Source organism: Chlorocebus sabaeus, chromosome 27 (assembly GCF_047675955.1).
Source record: "Chlorocebus sabaeus isolate Y175 chromosome 27, mChlSab1.0.hap1, whole genome shotgun sequence".
Lineage (NCBI taxonomy): Eukaryota > Metazoa > Chordata > Mammalia > Primates > Cercopithecidae > Chlorocebus > Chlorocebus sabaeus.
Window position 1 is genome coordinate 43,952,547 of NC_132930.1, and position 18,380 is coordinate 43,970,926.

The following is an 18,380-nucleotide window of genomic DNA, read 5'->3' on the forward strand; positions in this document are numbered from 1 at the left end:
GCCGAGGCAGCCAGATCATGAGGTCAGGAGTTTGAGACGACTAGCCTGGCAATATGGTGAAACCCCGTTTCTACTAAAAAATATAAAAAATTAGCCAGGTGTGGTGGTGGGCGCCTGTAATCCCAGCTACTCAGGAGGCTAAGCCAAGAGAATCGCTTGAACCCGAGAGGTGGAGGTGGCAGTGAGCTGAGATCATGCCACTGCACTCCAGCCTGGGCGACAGAGTCAGACTCCATCTCAAAAAAAAAAAAAAAAAAGAAAAAAAAAAAAGAAAAAACAAAATCATGGCATCCAAAGATAAAGTTCATGACTAAGTCCCCTGCCCAGGGTTCCCACTGTTCTTCAGAGGTATCCAGCACCAAAAACCGTGTTGCATTTTTTTATGACTCACTTAAGTTTAGGAGTGGGAGAATATGTTTAACCCCAAATCTGCACATCTCAAAATTCAATCTAGGATTAAGAAAAAATGAAAACAAGCCCCCCAGCTCCAAGATAATCACTGATATTGCATTAGGGAAATAGACCTATCAGGTATTTTTAACACAAGGAAAAAGAGGCATTTTACTATTTGATACTCAGTGAACTCGTGTATAGCAAGGGTCCTGTTGTCGAGATCTGAAATACCAGCTGATACAGAAGGTTCTGTCTCCTGTGATGCCAGCGGCCACTGTGTCATGTATTTTACATCTTGCAAAGCATGCAATACAACTGTCATTTTGTTTTCACTGGAAAACAAAATTTCATTTTTTGGTGCAGATTAATGCATTTCTTCAGAGGATCCAAGAACATGTTTCATTCGAATTGAAGACTGTCAGGCTGGGCACGGTGGCTCATGCCTGTAATACCAGCACTTTGGGAGGCCGAGGTGGGTGTATCACTTGAGGCCAGGAGTTCGAGACCAGCCCGGCCAACACGGTGAAACCTCATCTCTACTAAAAATACAAAAATGAGCTGGGTGTGTGGCCCATGCCTGTAATCCCTGCTACTTGGGAGGTTAAGGTGGGAGAATCGCTTGAACATGGGAGGCAGAGGTTGCAGTGAGCCGAGATCCTGTCACTGCACTCCAGCCTGGGCAACAGAGACCCTGTCTCAAGGAAAATAATAATAATAATAATTGAAGGCTGTCATTGAAGCAGAAACAAACATCAACAGTGAGTAAACTGAACTCCCTTTCATTGAAAAAGGGACGATGAGGAAACACCAACTTCTCTCCTGTTTATCATTTCTCCTGTTTCCTGGATATATGTATTGCCCCCTAAACTCGTGCTAGTCACATATAAAACAATTTACGATTAATCTAAGGGGATTAGTGAGCTTCTAACTGAAACAGTGTGTCAGGACTACACAGTTTAATACATCCAAATAATTTAACAATTAGCTTAATGCACAGGGTTTTTGTGTACCTTGCCCATTCACTGAACTTTTAAACCCTCCTACACACGAAAGAGGAACAGGACTCCTTAGTATTAAGTCATTGAAATTATGGAATTGCTCAGACTTGAGACTTTCCACAGTTTTTCATGAGAAGTCAGTTACATTAAATCACGCTTTGTTTGCTTTTCTGGACCTATTTTTGCTCAATCCCAAATAAAACTCCTAACCCAGTTTTGGGCTCAGCACTGATTTGGAAGCTAAAACGTTTTGAGATAAATACAAAATATAGTCCCGTCCCAAAGGACACAGGCCTTTTTAAGAATAGCAACAAAGGTAAATAAAGCAGGACAGCATGTCCTGAGGATGAAGTGTTTTGCAGACTCTTCTCATCGATCTGGTCAGGAGGGGAGAAAGGCTTTGGCCTCCCTGATCTTTTGCCTCACGCCTCTGCAGGACAAAGTGAGCCCAGCGTGGTGGCGCTTCAGGGATTCCAGGCGCTGGTGGAGCAGTTGGGTCTTGTCCACTTTTTCTTCCAAGTCCCGAAGAAGTGAGTCCTTGCCTAGAAGCCCGCACTTCTGATTCAGCCTGATGTTGTCTGTCCGCAGCCCCTCTCGGGCTTGCTTCGTCTTGGTCAGGATATCTCTTCCTAGGGCGACCTGGGCCTCGATTTCTGCCAGCTGTGTCTTTTTGCACGCGTTCTCCGTGTTCATGAAGTGCAGCTTTTCCTTCATGTGGGTTATTACTTGCACACTGTTGGTCACCTTGTTGCGAAGTTTTAAAAGTTCCTCATTTCGTTCCTCAATTTTCTCATTGAAGGTCTGGTTCTCAATCTTCAGCTGTTCAAAGTCAATAAGAAGCAGACCCTGGGTCTGGTCCTCCTGGGTCCTCATCCTGGTTTCAAAATGCACCAGGCTCTGCTTCAGTTGCACGTTCTCCAGCCGCACGGCGCTCATCTCCTTCTCCTTTTTATCCTCCAACGCCAGGATCTGCTCCACCTCTCGCAGAGCAGCCTGGCGCCCGCCCCTCATCCGACAGCTGCCCATGGCCTGCATCACCACCTGCTTCTTGAGTGCCTGGAAGCGCCGCCACTCCTTCTCCACCCTTGAGAGCTTCTCCTGGCACTGCTGCTTCAACTGGCCCAGCTCCTGGTGGTACCACTGCAGGTCGTCTGCCTGCTGCTTCTTCAGGTCCTCCAGCATGCCCAGATGGCGCAGGTACGCTTGCTCTTTCTCGGGGGCCTCTGCCTCTGCGCCCCGGTCAGGCACCTCCGCGGCCTCCAGGCCCTTCTTTTTGCGCAGCGCCTCGAAGATCTTGTGCTGCAGGTACAGGTTATAGCGCTGGGAGCGGTTCCGCTCCACCAGCAGGGAACGGTACTGGTCCAGGAGGTCGCTGCGCAGCTGCTGCTCCTGTAGCTTCTGGACCTCCTCGGACCACTCGAGGTCCTCAAACTCGTCCCTTCCACCGAGGGGCTTCCCCTCTTCCTGGCTTTTGGCCGGGCGTCCTTCCCCAGCCCTCCCCTCGCTCTCCGCGCCGTCTCTCCGTGTCTCCTCCTCGTCCTCCTCCTCCCCCTCTGTCTCGGCCTCCGGAGCTGCAGCAGCCTCTTCCTCGCCGATCCTGGTCAGCGGCAGAGAGGCCTGGGACCGGACTTCCTTGCCCTCCGCCGCCTGCTCCAGCTCCTCCGCCCTCGCCTCCGCATCTAGTTCCTCGGGCCCGGCTCCGGACTTCGGCTGGGCGGGCTCCTCAGCCCCGGCCTCGGCCGGCTCTTCGGGTTCGGGCTGGGGCTTGGCCGGCCTCCCCGGCTCTCCAGGCCCCTCCTCGCCCGCAGCCTCGGCTGCCGTTAGCTCTTTCGGGGCCTTGGCCTGCTCGTCCGCGGCGGTGCCTCCCTGCGAAGCCTCCTCTTCCTCCTCCTCCTCCTCTGGCTCCGACTCCAGCTCCCCGGGTTCTGGAGGGGTCGGAGGGCCAGAGCTGGCCTTGATCTTGGACGGCCGCGCGGCCAGGCTTTCCCCATCTCCGCCTTCCCCGCCGGGGTCCTTAGTGTGCTCAGACCCGCCGTCCATCTCTGCCCGGTTCTGCCAGCGCAGCAGACCCCGGCAGCATGCTGTTAGGTTTCCCGGGGCAACCGAGGGCGCGAGCGCTGGGCCCGGCGATTGGCCAGGCGACAGGCCGTCGTCCAGCCTCTTCTCCCCGGAGAGCAAGCCAATGGGAGGCCGCGAGCTGGCGATAGGCGAGATTGATTGGAAGCGGCCGTGGGCGCTCGCCGCGAGGGGCGTGGCGTCCCCGCCGGGCTTTCTGCCTGCCCATTTCCCACCGCTGGGCCTGGGGCGGGGCGTTCAGGAGGCTCTGGGAAAGGCGGCGGCGGCCGGTGCGGGGTGCGCGCAGGCGCAGAGCGGTGGGCTGGGCGTCCGCAAGGTGGCGCCCGCGGGGCGCCTGCGCGATGCGGCGGGGCGACAGCGGCCGCGGCGGCGGCTGCCGGGCCGGGCCGGACGGCGCCTGCGTACTGAGGCGGGACGCGGCCCGGCTGGCTGGCTCCGGCGGCTGCTGGGCTGGGGCCGCGGTGGCGGCAGCCGCGGCGACGGGCGGCGGTTGCTTGTGCGCGGCGGCGGCGGCGGGTCCCGCGGGCGGCGGGGCGCTGACGGCCGGGGGCGCGGCGGCTGCGGCGGGCCGGGCGGCGGGCGGCGAGCGGGGGAAGATGGCGGAGCTGGGGAAGAAGTACTGCGTGTACTGCCTGGCCGAGGTGAGCCCGCTGCGCTTCCGCTGCACCGAGTGCCAGGACATCGAGCTGTGCCCCGAGTGCTTTTCGGCCGGCGCCGAGATCGGCCACCACCGCCGCTACCACGGCTACCAGCTGGTGGACGGCGGGCGCTTCACGCTCTGGGGGCCCGAGGCCGAGGGCGGCTGGACCAGTCGCGAGGAGCAGCTGCTGCTGGACGCCATCGAGCAGTTCGGCTTCGGAAACTGGGTGAGCGGCGCGACAGGGGCCGGGTCCCGGCTAGGGCACAGGAAGGCCCGCGCCTCTCCTGTATCGGGCGCGCAGGCAGCACTGGACCTGCTCGCTCCGCTCGGCACCCCGGAAGGCCCCGGAGGTGGGGAGGGCGACGCTGCCGGTTTATAGTCGGGCACCTGTCGGAACCTATGCTCCGAGAGGCTGTGACGCGCCCAAGGTCACATAGCCGAGACGGGGCCAAGTGGGGCTTTGAACGCTGGTTACTGACAGTAGAGCCATTTCCCTCACCTTCAGGGACGCCTTCACAGGCGTTTGCGGAGTGCAGACGTTGGGCGAGACGCGGTGCCTTACCTGAGTTCGTGGAGTCAGGCAGGCCCACAGACTCGACAGAAAGCGGTGGGAGCACCAGGGAGGGAGAACGGTGGGCGCCCTGCCGCTTGTCTCGGGGTCTCTGGGGCGGCCCCGTTTGCTTTCTGTCATTGTATGCATGTGCCCTGTGTAGTGTGCCAGTGCACAGATTCTTTGTGGGTAGCCTGCCTGGTTTATGCTTGGGTCTCCACAACCCAGGACATTGTGCGAGTGGTCAGTAAAGAATGAACAAAGAGGCCTGGCCTGGGAGGCCTGGGGCTTGGGTTTTGCCCTCTTTACGTTTGAGGTTTTGTAGAGACAGCTCTGTGTGGGGAGCGGTGAGAGCTGGACTGGATCCACTTACGCTAGCAACATCGTGTGCTAGGTTCTGTCCTTGAGAGAGGAACATGGTTGTTCTCTCTGGGCGGTTTCTCAGCTCTCCTTTCACTCTGGAAGCTTGCATCCGTGTTAGAAAGGAGAAAATCTCTAGCCGTATTCCCACTCATAACCACCAAAGACATGTGGCCATCCCCAGGCACCCTGAGAGGGAGGGGAGTGAGACACCCCAGCGCCCTTAGCTTTGCAGAGTCTTCCCCTGCTACACCAGGTGCCTGCTTCTCGGAACAGCATCCATCTGCTGCCACGTCTCCAGCAGTCCTGCCTGGGCTGCTTTGATTGCCTTTTGCTTTCCTTTCCTGAAGGAGTCTCAGGACCGCCTCATATACCCATTCTGAAGCTCTGGAATCTTGATTCTCCTCCCAGCTCCTTAGAGAAGATGGTCCTTTACAAATCCTTACCTAATGGCCACCAGCATTGGGATCGCCATTTTTCAGAAACTCTGGCCCATCTTGTCCTTCCATGCTGTTTGTGGATATGCACTGAGCTTGTGTTCCGTGCAGATTCTACAGTGGCGGAGGACTCTGAAGAAAAGAGAAGCCTTTATCCCTCCATTCAGGGAGCCTAAAGTGTGGTACTGACTTGGTCCTGGGCCCAGAGCTCCTCACTAGCAACAGCCATCCATGTCCAGCCACCTCCCTGTCCTATCTGCCTCTCAGTGTCCTCTTGACTTACTCCTTAGTTCCTTGTTCCACTAAGTTCCTGATCCAGTTTATCAGCTGTCCCCTCACAGTACATCCAGAACAAACTACTTCTTACAGCCGTAGTCCCGGCTGATGTTTACTTCTTGCCTTGACCACTTTGGGAGCCTCCTTGTTCGTTATTCCCCCTGCACCCCATTCCCCCATTCCACACACCATAACCAGAGCGAGCTTTGGAAGCACAGAGCGCCTCACACCGGCCTCAGTGGCTTTTACTTCAGTTAAGGTGGCCTTAGAAGTGTTGAGCAATGAGATCTCATCTGTTACCTCCCTTGATCGTTTTATATTTCTTCTACCTAGAGTGCTCTCCCCCAAAATCATGGCCCAGGATTGATCTTTCCACTTACGTATCAGTGCCTCAAAGGGCTCTTCCCTTCACCATCCCAGCAATTATCTCTATGTTAGCAGCTAAGGAGGTGCAGAGCCTTGCTGGCATATCTGTGCGTATCTCAGGACATTTTCCCGACAGCCCTTGGCAGTTGGCTTTGGATGGACCAGTTTGACTTCAGAGCCTGTACTCTTAACTACACTGTCTGCACTGCCTTCCCTGCGGTACTGTGGAAAATACACAGAACACAATACCTGGGGAACAAAAACATTTATTTGGTTTTGGAAGAAACCAGGCTAGAAGTGGAGAGGCCTGTCTTGTAAAACAATACTTTCCAAACTAATGTGCACACAGACCACCTGGGGAGCTGGTGAAAATGCAGATTCTGACTCAGCTGTTAGAGGAGACAGAGCCAGGAGAGGAAGGGCATGGGGCTTGGGCTTGGGCTTGGTGCACAGGGGGCCTGGCCAGGCTGCGGTCAGGGCGTTCTCCCACTGCACCAGCGCCAGGCCACGGCGAGGCCTGAGAGCCTGCATTGCAGCCAGGGTGCAGGGGGTGCGCCGGCCCGTGACCCCCGCCCCCTCCCCCGGAGTGGTGAGGTACCAGTATTCAGTCATGCTGCCATCTCCCTGGCAGAGCCTCGTTGTGCTAACCCCTGGGACTTTATTTTTCTTCCTCTGAGGCTGTTCTGCAGCTCTGAGATGGGCGGTGCTCTTCTGAGCATGTATCCAGCTGTGTGTACAGAGCTGGCATGTCCCACTGCCTCTGTCCGCTCTGGGCCAGGCTCTTCTGGGCCAGGCTCTTCCCATACGTGTCTTGTGGGATCTTCCTAGCAGCCCTGGGGGTTGGGTTCTTATTCTTACAGTTGAAGAACAGCAGCTCTAAGAAACTAAGCGCCTTGTCAGGGATTTCATGGCATTCATGTGATAGAGCCACAAATGAATGCCGGCCTGTGTGATTCCAAAGCCCAGGCCCTAACCCATGGGTGAGAGCATTAGGCAATGTGGGTCACAGGCTGGGAGGCCGTCGGTGCCACCGCAGGAGTGGATGGAGTGGAAGGGCTTGACCTGATTCACTGGAGATTAGTGTGGGGGCAGGGCCTGGGCTCCTGGGCTGCGACTGTGAGTGTGGAAGGAGATGGTGTGGGGGCTGGGGACAGTGATGTAAAGAAAGTTGAGACTTGTTGAGTTCTACTTTCAGATGTCAATTGGTGACACCTGGCCTGGGGGTTGTACTACTGCATGTGGGATTCATGGGAGAGGGTGGGTTGTGGCCAAACCTGGCAGCTTTGTGGTCACACTTTGTACCAGGGCTGGGGGATGGGGCCTGAAGGGGACGAGATGTAGCTGAGCAGGGTTTACAGTGACAGCTGGGGGCTTAGGGACAACCTGTGTGCTGGCGTGTGTGTTTCATAGTGAGGGGCAGAGAGAACAGGTTAAAGGACCTTGGCGACAATGGGAAAGAGTTGGCAAGCAGTGACCCAGAGTCAGATCAGCGGGGTTTGGCGTCTCTAGATGGTTCTGTGCAGGATTCCAAGAGTTAGAGGATGCAGGCCCTGCTGGAGCACAGGAACACAGACACAAACACAGGTGACAGCTGAGGGCAAGTCGCAGCTGTGGCAGAGGAGCCGAAGCTGTTGATTGGTTGCCAAAGAAATCGGACTGACACTGAGGAGCTTGAGGAGGGCCAGTGCACCTCTGCAGGTGGTGGTCAGGAGGGATTTGATGGCGAAGTGGGGTTCAAGCTGGCCCTTGTGGTTTTGAATCAGATGAGTGTGTAAAGTTCTCTGTGAACCATGGAAGGCCTCGTGCACACACGTCAACACTCAGGCTCCTTCCTGGAGCCAGGTGGGGTGTCCTGAGTAGAGCTGCACCCTTTGAGATGATGATGGACACCCAGGAGGTGGGAGAAGGCCAGACACATCGATGATCACTGCCTTGTGTGTGCATTCATTCTCTCATTCATTCAGTTAGCACTGCCTCGGGGCCTGGTACAGACCAGCCCCTGTGGTGAGAACAGGCTAGGAGGAAGACGGCTGCCTCACCTGGCAGGTGCTGTGTGGGCAAGTGGGCCTCAGGATGTCCTGCGGAGGGAAGGACATAAGATGGCTGTGCAGTTAGAGGAGAGTGTGGAGGAAGGAAGGGTTTTGTGTTTTAAGAGTCTGGTGTATTCAGGGCCAGGCAAAAGCCAGCTTGGGGTGATGGAGGAAGCTGGTGAAAAGCCCTGGGTGCCGGGTGCGAGAGCGTTACTGGGGTTTGAAGTCGGCTCAGGCTCTGTGATCACCCAGTGGCTGCTTGCCAGTGCCAGGCCCTGAGCAGGTGCTTTGACACGCACCCCTCACCATCTCCCCGTCCCCTAATCCCCGAGACAGGTGCTCCCCGCTTTTACAAATGAGGAAACAACTGTGGGTGATGTGGGAACATGGAATTTCAACCCAAGGCTTCTGACTGCATGCCTAGAACCATCCGTTTCATTGTTCACCAGCCGTGCTGCAGGATCCACTAGGATTCCCAGGGATCCCCCTAGATCTGCGGGATTGTCACCTCTGAGACCGAGGTCTAGAAATTTGGATGGATGGAAAGAACCCAAGGGAGCTGTGAGGTGCGGTTGGAAACCATGGGAAGGGGGACCCTACCTTCCGCTACAGGGCAGAAGGCTCCACTGTGCGTCAGCCCCAGCCTGATCGTCCTGCTGGGGTTCCAGGGATCGCCATTAAGGATGGCGGGAGCGGGAGGGAGAGCCCGGATGGGAGAGTGGCTGGGAGGGGCAGGGCACGCAGAGGGGGTCTCCAACTCCAGCCCGCAGCGGGACACCCAGGAGGCCTGGCTCACATGAGTCACCCCCACCTCCCAAGTTGCTGAGTCAGGGGTGGGGCTTAGAATCTGCATTTCTAACAACCTCGTAGGTGCTGCTGATGCGGCCACTGTGGGACCTCACTTTAAGAACCACTGGGGTAGAGTGGTAAGACATGTCACTTTATAAAACTTCAAAATTATTTAAAAATATATTGATTTTTATTGTGGTACAATATGTGTAACATAAAATTTACCATTTTAACCCTTTTTAAGTGTTCAGGTCTGGAAGCATTAAGTCCACTCACAGTGTTGTGCAGCCATCACCACCAGCCACCTCCAGAACTTTCTCATCTTGCCAGCCTAAAACTCTGTCCCCATTCAACACTCACTCCCCCTCCCCCAGCCCCTGGCACCCCCATTCTACCTCCTGTCTGTGGTGCTAGGGACCTCATATAAGTGGGTCCTGCGGGATTTGCCCTTTTCCGACTGGCATATCTCACTTTGCATCATGTCCTCAAGGATCATCTGTGTTGTGGCATGTGTTGGCACGGCCTTGCTCTCATGGCTGAACGATCCAGTGTCGTCTCTGTGGCATTTTGTGTTTGTCTCCGTATCTGTGATGGACATTCGGTTGCCTCCACCTCTTGGCGAATGTGAATAAGGCTGCTATGAACATGGTGTTCAGGGATGTCTTCAAGATCCTGCTCTCAGTTCTTCTGGGTAAATAAAAGTGGAATTGCTAGATTAGGTTCTGTGTGTAATTTTTTTTTTTGTTAGGGTTTCGCTCTGTCACCCAGGCTGGAGTGCAGTGGCACAATCATGGCTCACTGTAGCCTCCATCTCTTGGGCTCAAGTGATCCTCCTACCTCAGCCTCTCAAGTAGCTGGGACTACAGTCATGTATCACCACAGCCGCCTAATTTTTAAATTATTTGTAGAGACAGGGTCTTGCCATGTCTTTCAGGCTGAACTTCTGGGCTCAAGTGATCCTCCTGCCTCAGCCCCCCAAAGTGCTGGGGTTAGGCTAAGCCCCCACGCCTGGCCTTGTGTGTGCTCTTTGAGGAACCACCCTGCTGTTTTCCACAGTGAGGAATGCCACTTTCGAAATCTCTGTCACAGGTAGCTTTATCTGACCTGAAGGTGTCAGTCACCTTGAGGGCCAAAGACAACTCTAAGTCACTGAGGTCTCTGAGTTCAGAGAGACCTAGAACTGAGGCTTACAGGGCTTCCCACTGGAACAGGCTGGGGGCAGTGGCCAGGGACAGTGGGGTCTCCGAAAGGTCTGACACCTGGAAGCACAGGCTGCAAAGCCCGCGAGTCCCCCGCCTCCGGCATCAGAGGGATGCTTGTGCTGAGAGTTGAGCTGCTGGAGCAGGGAGGAGGGAAGGGGAAGAGACAGGGAGACCCGGTGTCCTCAAGTCATCTCTCTAAATGTGACAGACAAGGCTAGAAGAGGGAAGAGCCAGGGGTCACCACATGGCTGTGACGGAGTTGGTGTGCCAGCTCCGAGGGCTGTTGGCATCCACGCCTACCTTTGCCCGGCCGCTCTGTCCTGCCGCCAGCTGCAGGTGGCCCTAGTCGTCGGCCCAGTGTCTGAGGCTGAGCTGAGACTGGAGGTGCTGGAGTGACTTTGCTGTGGAAGGTGATGAGGACAGCCTAGTCAGCCTGGAGCCCGTGGGGCATGGAGCTCCTAAGAGGGGCTGATGGCCTGGGTGGCAGGTGGGGCCCTCCCATGTCTGCAGGCTTCTGTGGAATGGCCAGCAGGTGACATGTCAGGGCTCTCTGACCTGTGCAGATGGGAAATGCATGCATGGGCTTGGCTTGGAGCCCTCCTGTGCTGCCACCTGTGGCCTGTGGCTGGTGTGTTTCTTACCTTGCTCTCTTCCCTCCTGTCCTTTAGGACATGGTTCAGTCCCCTGTCCCACGGATTCCATTTCCTCCTGGCCCTGCAGGGGCCACCAGTGTACCCAGCTGCTCCTTAAGCGCTCTGCCCACAGAATGCCCTTCCCTGGTGGGACCTGCTGCCTTACACCCAGCTCCCTGGGGAACTGAGCCTTCCTGGCTTTTTGAGCCTCTTTATTTGGAGCCAAAGGAGCTGGAGCTGCACCTCCCTTTGGAGACGACGCCTGGCCCCAAACCCCGGGGGGGGAGCCCAGCCTGGGGCCGGGATGAGCTGTCCTCTGCCTCACCCTTCACAGACCAGATGGGGGTGAGGAAGGACAGCAGTGGGGCCACCGAGGGACAGCAGGGCCACAGGGCTTCGCAGCATCGCCTGGGACAGGAGATGCTCCGGAGCCTGCAGGGCTGGCAGCCTCGGGCACGACGCCGGGTGCAAAGGCCTGAGCTTCACTGCACATCACGGGGGCAGGGTCAGCCTGAGCTGTGGCACCTCTCCAACACGCTTGTTCCAGAAAGAAGAGCAGAAGCCCAGTGGTCCGGCTTTGCTCTGCCTCTTACCACAACATCAGGAAGCGGCTAGGAGCCCCTTGTGGTGTGCGCTGCATCGCGGGATGGTGGGGGGCGCGTGGTGAGGGGTGTATGCTCCCAGCCACATTGCCTGGTGTTGAAGTGGCTCAGTGTTCACTGGCCTCGTGCCCTTGGTGGGGGCTCACCCTCAGGTTTACTTTCCTTATCTGAAAACCGTAGGGCAGTAACAACACTCCTCCTCTGTGGGAAACGCAGGACTGAGTGGGATGATGGGTGTAGACGTAGTTATCTGTTGTTGTTTTAAATTGTATTGGTAAAACCTGCAAAAGGAGGGATGGCAGGTCAGGAAACAAGCTGAGAGGGACCGCAAGTGATGGAACAGTTGAGCCTGGCCCTGGGGGTCACTGAAGGCTTCCTGGACCCGGCGGCCTGGTCTTGAGGGATAAAGGGAAGTTGTGGGAGGGAAGCTGACAGCATCCAGTGCTGGGGAAAGCTGCCGAGACGGAGCACACGCTGTGGCCGCACCTGCCTCCTCACCGCCCTACCAGGTGGGCCCCGGCCCTGAGTCTGGGCATGAGGAGCAAAGGGCACCTCCAGCAGGGTGGGCGCTGCCAGGCCTGCAGTGTCTGGCTGGGTGCTGGGAAGCTCCTGAGAGGTGTGAGGCAGGAGCCAGGGACAGCTGTAGACCCTGCGGGGCACACTCAGGAGTCCGGCTGACGCTGATGGGTTCATGCTCCCAGACTTCCAGATTTCTGAAGGATTTTGGAGGCTGACCTAGTGTTGCTAACTTGAAAATTTGCCAAGTAAGAAAGAGATTTTACAAACATCTCTGCAAGTGAGAAGTCTGCAGGCCTCTTCCTGCTGGTCTCACTGGCTGGAGAGACCAGGGCCAATGCCAGGGGGCCCCACTGGCTCACCTTGTGACCTTGGGTAAGCAGCCCGGCACCACAGAGCCTCTGGGGCAAGGGGACACCCAGCCTCACGTGCCTGGGAACCTGGTGCAGCAGCCATCGGAGCCTCCTGGAAACTGGCGTCTTGACTTGGCTGTGTACGAAGCAGCCCCTCCGCAGCCTCGGACAGGAGCTGGTGCCCAGGGCTGGAGAAGCTGCACAGGCCAAGGTCGGCTCTGCCCCTGCTGCGTGCCTGCTGGGGTGGAAGCACAGACGTGAGGCGTTGGGATGGAAATTCCCACCCTACAGGTACCCCAGGATGTTCACCCAGGGTTTCCACCCAACAGGACCCTTTCCTTCCTAAAGGGCGGGCGTTAGGGACTGTTTTTCCATTAGGTAGACACGGCTGGTAGTTACCTGTTTCAGAGGCCACTGCGGATCCTGGGGCTCCCTGGCCCCAAGGTTGTAGGGGAAGAGCACGAGCTCCCGGTGGCCTCTGCCCCGGCTGCTCCATGAGAGGGGACTCGCGCTCGCCACGTGGGGCCCACTCTGGCCCCGAAGCCTTTTCTCACCCATGTGAGGTGCGTGGGGCTGCACATATCCCCTCTTCTGGCAGTGACACACCTGGAGCTCAGAGATGGGCAGTGACCAGCCTGGGTCCCACAGAGTGGCAGCAGGTGCTGGAGATAGTTGTGACTTGGTTTTGTGTTTTGTTTTAGGCCAAATGTCTCCTGGGGAAAGAAAATGAACAGATTTGCTGCAAACAGTGATGTTTCTAAAAGAAGCAGTCAGTGCCCTCTAAGAGCACAATCAACATTTAGCTCGAATATTTTTACTTTATGAGTCTCAAAGAGGCCCCACAGTTGAGTTTTGGCATTGCCTTCTGTAGTCACAGTCCTGGGCATTCCTGGCCCCAAGGTGGCAGGGGGAGGGGTCCCAGCACCTCGGCTCCAGGCACGTGTGCCAGAGGAAGCCCCAGCTGTGGGGTCCGTTCCTGGAGCCCAGAGCACTTCTCTCCCCGACTCCAGCTCATAGTCATCAGCCTGGTGGGGCGCGGGTCCCTCCGGTTCCAGCTGGGCCTCTGGCTGTGCTGCAGGCAGCGCTGCAGCGCTGGTTCCACACCCAGGCGGGCAGAGGCAGGTGGGGGCTGGGTGGCTGAGAGGCGGTGGCCAGGGAATGAGTGCGCATTTTGGGCAGTTACTTTCTGAAGTGGCTTTAGCGGTTGACTTTGAGGAAGAGGCCTCTCGGCAGAAGGAAAAGATTGAGGGAGTTATACAGTTTCCTCCCATTAAACCTTATATTTATGGGTTACCCTCTTGTAGGAATGATGAATGCTTTCAGCCGGTGGCAGACTCCCAGCCAGCTGCTAACCGTGGAAGGTGCTAGAAATGAAGGCCTGCTCCCTTGAAGAGCCACAGGCCCGTCATCCACAGTCACTGCCTAGGAAAGGGCCATGCCAGCCCCCCGGGCATGAAGGCCAGGATGGGTGTGCGGCCAGGACAAGTGTCACAGAAGTGTCCTGGCCCTTTCTATTCCAGGAGGCGGCAACATGGTAGAAGTGGGTCCCCTCCTGCAGTGCCGTGGACTTGGCCTGGCCTCACACCCTGGGACAAGCCCGTTTTCTAGTCTGAATGAGGCGAGCCCAGCATTCCCTGGCCTGCCCAGCTGTGTCCTGGGACATTCAGCGCGACAGCCCCTGAGTCCAGGGTTTATGGCGATGCAAAATAGCAGCACCAGATGTGCTCCTCTGGTCCCAGGTGGGGAACGAGAACAAAGTCCAGACCGCAGCCAGGGGTTCTGGCCTCAGCTCTGCCACCAGCTCACCCCAAGACCTTGTGCCAGCTTGTGCCTCTCTGGGTCTTCACTTCTTCATGTAGAGAAACAACGTGTGTTGCTTCCAACATTGTCATCTCTCCCCTGAGCCCAGCTCATGAGAGAGTGTGTGACCGAATGCCTTTGGGGAGGGTGGGTAACGGTGCTGTAGGAAGTACTCTAGGTCAACCTTTGTAAAAACCTGAAGAGAATCTGTGCAGAACCTAAATCTGACACCCTGACGCTGGAAGTAACCTCTGCCCTTTGTCATCGTAGGAAGATATGGCTGCACACGTCGGTGCTTCCCGGACTCCCCAAGAGGTGATGGAGCATTACGTGAGCATGTACATCCACGGGAACCTGGGGAAGGCCTGCATCCCTGACACCATCCCCAACCGTGTGACAGACCACACCTGTCCCAGCGGAGGCCCCCTCTCCCCCAGCCTCACCACGCCGCTGCCGCCACTGGACATCTCCGTGGCGGAGCAGCAGCAGCTGGGCTACATGCCGCTGCGGGACGACTACGAGATCGAGTACGACCAGGATGCTGAGACGCTCATTAGCGGGCTCTCTGTGAACTATGACGACGACGACGTGGAGATCGAGCTGAAGCGCGCCCACGTGGACATGTACGTGCGGAAGCTGAAAGAGAGACAGCGGCGGAAGAACATCGCCCGTGACTACAATCTGGTGCCAGCCTTCCTGGGGAAGGACAAGAAGGAGAAGGAAAAGGCGCTGAAGCGCAAGATCACCAAGGAGGAGAAGGAGCTGCGCCTGAAGCTGAGGCCGCTGTACCAGTTCATGTCATGCAAGGAGTTTGATGACCTTTTTGAAAACATGCACAAAGAAAAAATGCTCCGGGCCAAGATCCGAGAACTGCAGCGGTACCGGCGAAATGGGATCACCAAGATGGAAGAGTCGGCAGAGTACGAGGCAGCGCGGCATAAACGGGAGAAGAGGAAGGAGAACAAAAACCTAGCGGGCTCCAAACGGGGAAAGGAGGACGGCAAAGACGGCGAGTTCGCCGCCATTGAGAACCTTCCGGGCTTCGAGCTCCTGTCGGATCGCGAGAAGGTGCTCTGCAGCTCTTTAAACTTGAGTCCGGCCCGCTACGTGACTGTGAAGACTATTATAATTAAAGACCACCTCCAGAAGCGGCAAGGAATCCCCTCGAAAAGCCGCCTTCCTAGCTACCTGGACAAAGTCCTAAAGAAAAGGATTTTGAATTTCCTCACAGAAAGTGGCTGGATCTCCAGGGACGCGTCTTGAAGCTGAGACGCTTTGAAAGCCAGAGTGATGCTCAGACGGCGCGCCAGCCAAAAGACTTGGTGGAGGGGAGCCGCTCCCCCATTGTTGCTCTTTTTTAAACAAATGGAGTTCCTTTTTTTTTAAGACAAATTCTTTTCATGGTCCTCTGAAAGAAGCAATAGTAACAATCTTATATTGGATCATGGGGGAGGCAAATGTGTCTATTTTAACTTCGTTCTGCAAGTCGTACACTGAGATGATGCTCTGCCTTTACCTGTTCAGTTCGGAGCTTATTGTGAGATTGGATAATTTCCTTTTGAGTGTTCTTCCCTTTGGTACAAAAGCTATTGTGGGTGACAGGAGCAGTGTTTTCCTGCTGGACCGACAAGCCACCAGCTATTTCCTGGTGATGCAAGCTCTTCTCAGGCGGGGCTGCCTGCAGGCTCCCCTTTTCTGAGCCCACGCTGCCCACAGCTGACCCCAGCGCAGCCCCGGGCACGCGGCACTTTACATGGAAGCAGCTTGGGCCCAGACTCCTCCGCCTTGTAGCAGATGAGGAAAATCAGGCCAGAGGACAATAGGCTGGCATTTTGTTGGGAACTGAAGAGGAATCTGTTGAATACAGCAACCAGATGACCTTCCATTTCACCCGCGGCAGCAGTTTCAGCCTGCACTTCCCAAACCCCAAAGCTGACCCCGCGCCTCATTTGATTACGGCCAGAGCCTGCTGGTTCACTTTGGGTAGAGCCGTGCCCCTTGGGCAGGCTCCCATAGTGGCCACGTCCCCACGAATGGGAAAGCACGTTAGTGGGAGGGACGTAGGACACGTGTGGACCGCCAGGCCCTCTCAACCCTTTTCCTGGGGCTGCTCGGTGCTGCTGTTAGATGTGCAGTGCATTTCACTTGGAAGAACCCATTGTATAAAGTTCAAGGCTGAGAGTTCTGAATTCTGGCGTCAGCTTCCTCAGGATTTTCTTCAGTTGCAAGTACCTTTCCACTGAAAATGTGAGCATGCCCGCCTGGCTAGGCATCTTTAAGAGTGTCGCCAGGCCTGTGCCAGCTGAGGCCTCAGACTAGCCAGGCGAGAGCCGTCTGACCGGTTGGTTGGCGGTGGTTCTGGCTGAGCACGAGGGAGCCCGGGTGGTGTCCCTGAGCCTCGAGCTGCTCCCTGTTCACTGTCTTGAATCAGACTCAGAAATGGCTTCTTCACAGCCCTGCCTACAAGTTTTTCTCTGGGGCCCTCTTTCAAGGATGTCCACGGTACCTTCCTCCTGAAACTTGAGGAAGTCTTTTGTCTTCCAGCTGCTCAGGGTTCTCCGGTCCAAGACCCTGCTTTAAAAAGAGTCTGTGGAGTGCTCAGACTCCAGCGCTCCATTCTTCAAGGAGGTTGACTTGCCTCTCGGGCCCCATAGGTACCAAGAGACTGTTTACCTCCCAGAATGTTTGGGCTTGAAGTTACATTAAAGTGAAGTTATTTGAAAGAAAGAAAACCTCATCATTTCTAAGGATGACTTAATTACTGTGCCTTTTCCTTTCTTTTTACACATCCTTCTGTCCCTTAGGGTAAAATTTTCAGCATTAAATAAAACATTTCAAATATATTGTATATGGCTTTAGTTGTAAACTATACTGCATGCTGACAGAGAAGTGCTCTTTTAGCTAAGCCCAGAACTTCTCTTTTGACAATAAAGTACTGAGCAGTGGTATCACGAGGGCCACCTCCACATTGTCCCCTGCAGAAGAAATGCAGATGACAGAAAGCTGATGCTGTCCACCACTGAACAGTGATGGAGATGGTGCTAAGTTGTTACAGTTGTCTTAGCCCCAGTGGTCCTCAAAGTGGGGTTCCTGGCCCAGCAGCAGCATCCCCTAGGAACCTGTTAGAATGCAGATGCACAGGCCCCACCCGGCCTCCTGCATCAAAGTGGTGTGTGGCGGGGTTCAGCAAGCGGTTTTCACAAGCCCTCCAGGTGACTGGATGGAAGCTTGTTTGGGAACCATGGGTTTTAGCTATTCTGGTGTCTCCCTGATTTTCTACAATGCCAGGATCCTAGTTTGGTGAGGTTTTAAATTTAATCTTATTTTTATATAAAATGATTGCCAGACTTATTATATTAAGCTTGAAGAAGCAGAAGATCCCTGTTAATGTGTATGGCCCAGGCCAAGAGCTGTCAAATGAAAAACTTTGTGCTTAAGCAGGTTTTTAGTATGTGTATCTTTTTGATGGTATGAAGAATTTATTTAGGCTTGACTGTTTTAAAACACCATAATGAATGTATAATTAATTTATGTTAAAGTAATAACCCCTTGTCACAAGGGAATGGTAATGTTGTGATTGGCTGCCTCTTAGCCCATCGACTATTCCCATCATGGTAGTCCTTACCTCTGTCGGCAGCTCAGAGCCTCCACATTTTTATATTTAATTCTGATGATAAATTAGCCACCATAATCCCATGGAATTAGGTCTTGTTAAAATCTAGGCCAGGCACGGTGGCTCACACCTGTAATCCCAGCACTTTGGGAGGCCGAGGTGGGCTGATCACAAGGTGAAGAGATTAATACCATCCTGGCCAACATGGTGAAATCCTGTGTCTACTAAAAATACAAAAATTAGCTGGGTGTGGTGGTGCACACCTGTAGTCCAAGCTACTCGGGAGGCTGAGGTAGGAGAATTGCTTGAACCCAGGAGGCAGAGGTTGCAGTAAGCTGAGATTGCACCACTACACTCCAGCCTGGTGACAGAGCGAGACTCCGTCTCAAAAAAAAAAAAAAAAAAATTAAGCAAACTATCTTTGAGTCAAAAAAGTTGGATTAACTCATCTATTTTAAATAATGCTGTCTGAACGGCCAACATCCCAAGAATGTATTAAAAACAGCAACCCTGCCTACCGTTTTGATGACCTTTTTCCATATTAAACACATTGAGAACAAAAGTGTCACCGCTTGCTTCTTACCTCTGGTTCTGAAGTCAGATGTGTCTTCTCTGAGCCACACAGAGCTAGGGGTGAGCCACAGTTCAAACACAGATACAGACTGTCACATGACATACTTCAAAGTTTGGTACTTTGTATCAAACCAGTTTTTCCTCCAGAAGATTAAAGTTGCTTTGTCTTTTTTT

At 54.9% G+C, this 18,380-nt stretch overlaps 2 protein-coding genes and 2 long non-coding RNA genes across 4 annotated transcripts; 2 read left to right on the forward strand and 2 right to left on the reverse strand.

Annotated features, from left to right (window-relative positions):
- Positions 1-255: 255 nt before the first annotated feature.
- Positions 256-3,765, reverse strand: CFAP184 (cilia and flagella associated protein 184). Its single transcript, XM_008017997.3, has one exon. It carries the CDS (start codon positions 3,429-3,431, stop codon positions 1,773-1,775), a length of 1,659 nt encoding a protein of 552 aa, XP_008016188.1. The 5' UTR covers positions 3,432-3,765; the 3' UTR covers positions 256-1,772.
- An 85-nt stretch (positions 3,766-3,850) lies between these two features.
- Positions 3,851-16,863, forward strand: TADA2B (transcriptional adaptor 2B). Its single transcript, XM_008018001.3, has 2 exons — positions 3,851-4,333; positions 14,291-16,863. The coding sequence occupies exons 1-2, from the start codon at positions 4,064-4,066 to the stop codon at positions 15,281-15,283; spliced, it is 1,263 nt and encodes a 420-aa protein (XP_008016192.1). The 5' UTR covers positions 3,851-4,063; the 3' UTR covers positions 15,284-16,863.
- On the forward strand, positions 4,352-9,202 carry LOC140710569 (uncharacterized). Its single transcript, XR_012091641.1, has 3 exons — positions 4,352-8,692; positions 8,997-9,052; positions 9,160-9,202. It is a non-coding gene; the product is annotated as an uncharacterized lncRNA (long non-coding RNA).
- On the reverse strand, positions 11,526-12,726 carry LOC119627738 (uncharacterized). Its single transcript, XR_012091640.1, has 3 exons — positions 12,620-12,726; positions 12,300-12,458; positions 11,526-11,632 (listed from the first exon to the last, which is right to left on the reverse strand). It is a non-coding gene; the product is annotated as an uncharacterized lncRNA (long non-coding RNA).
- Positions 16,864-18,380: the final 1,517 nt, after the last annotated feature.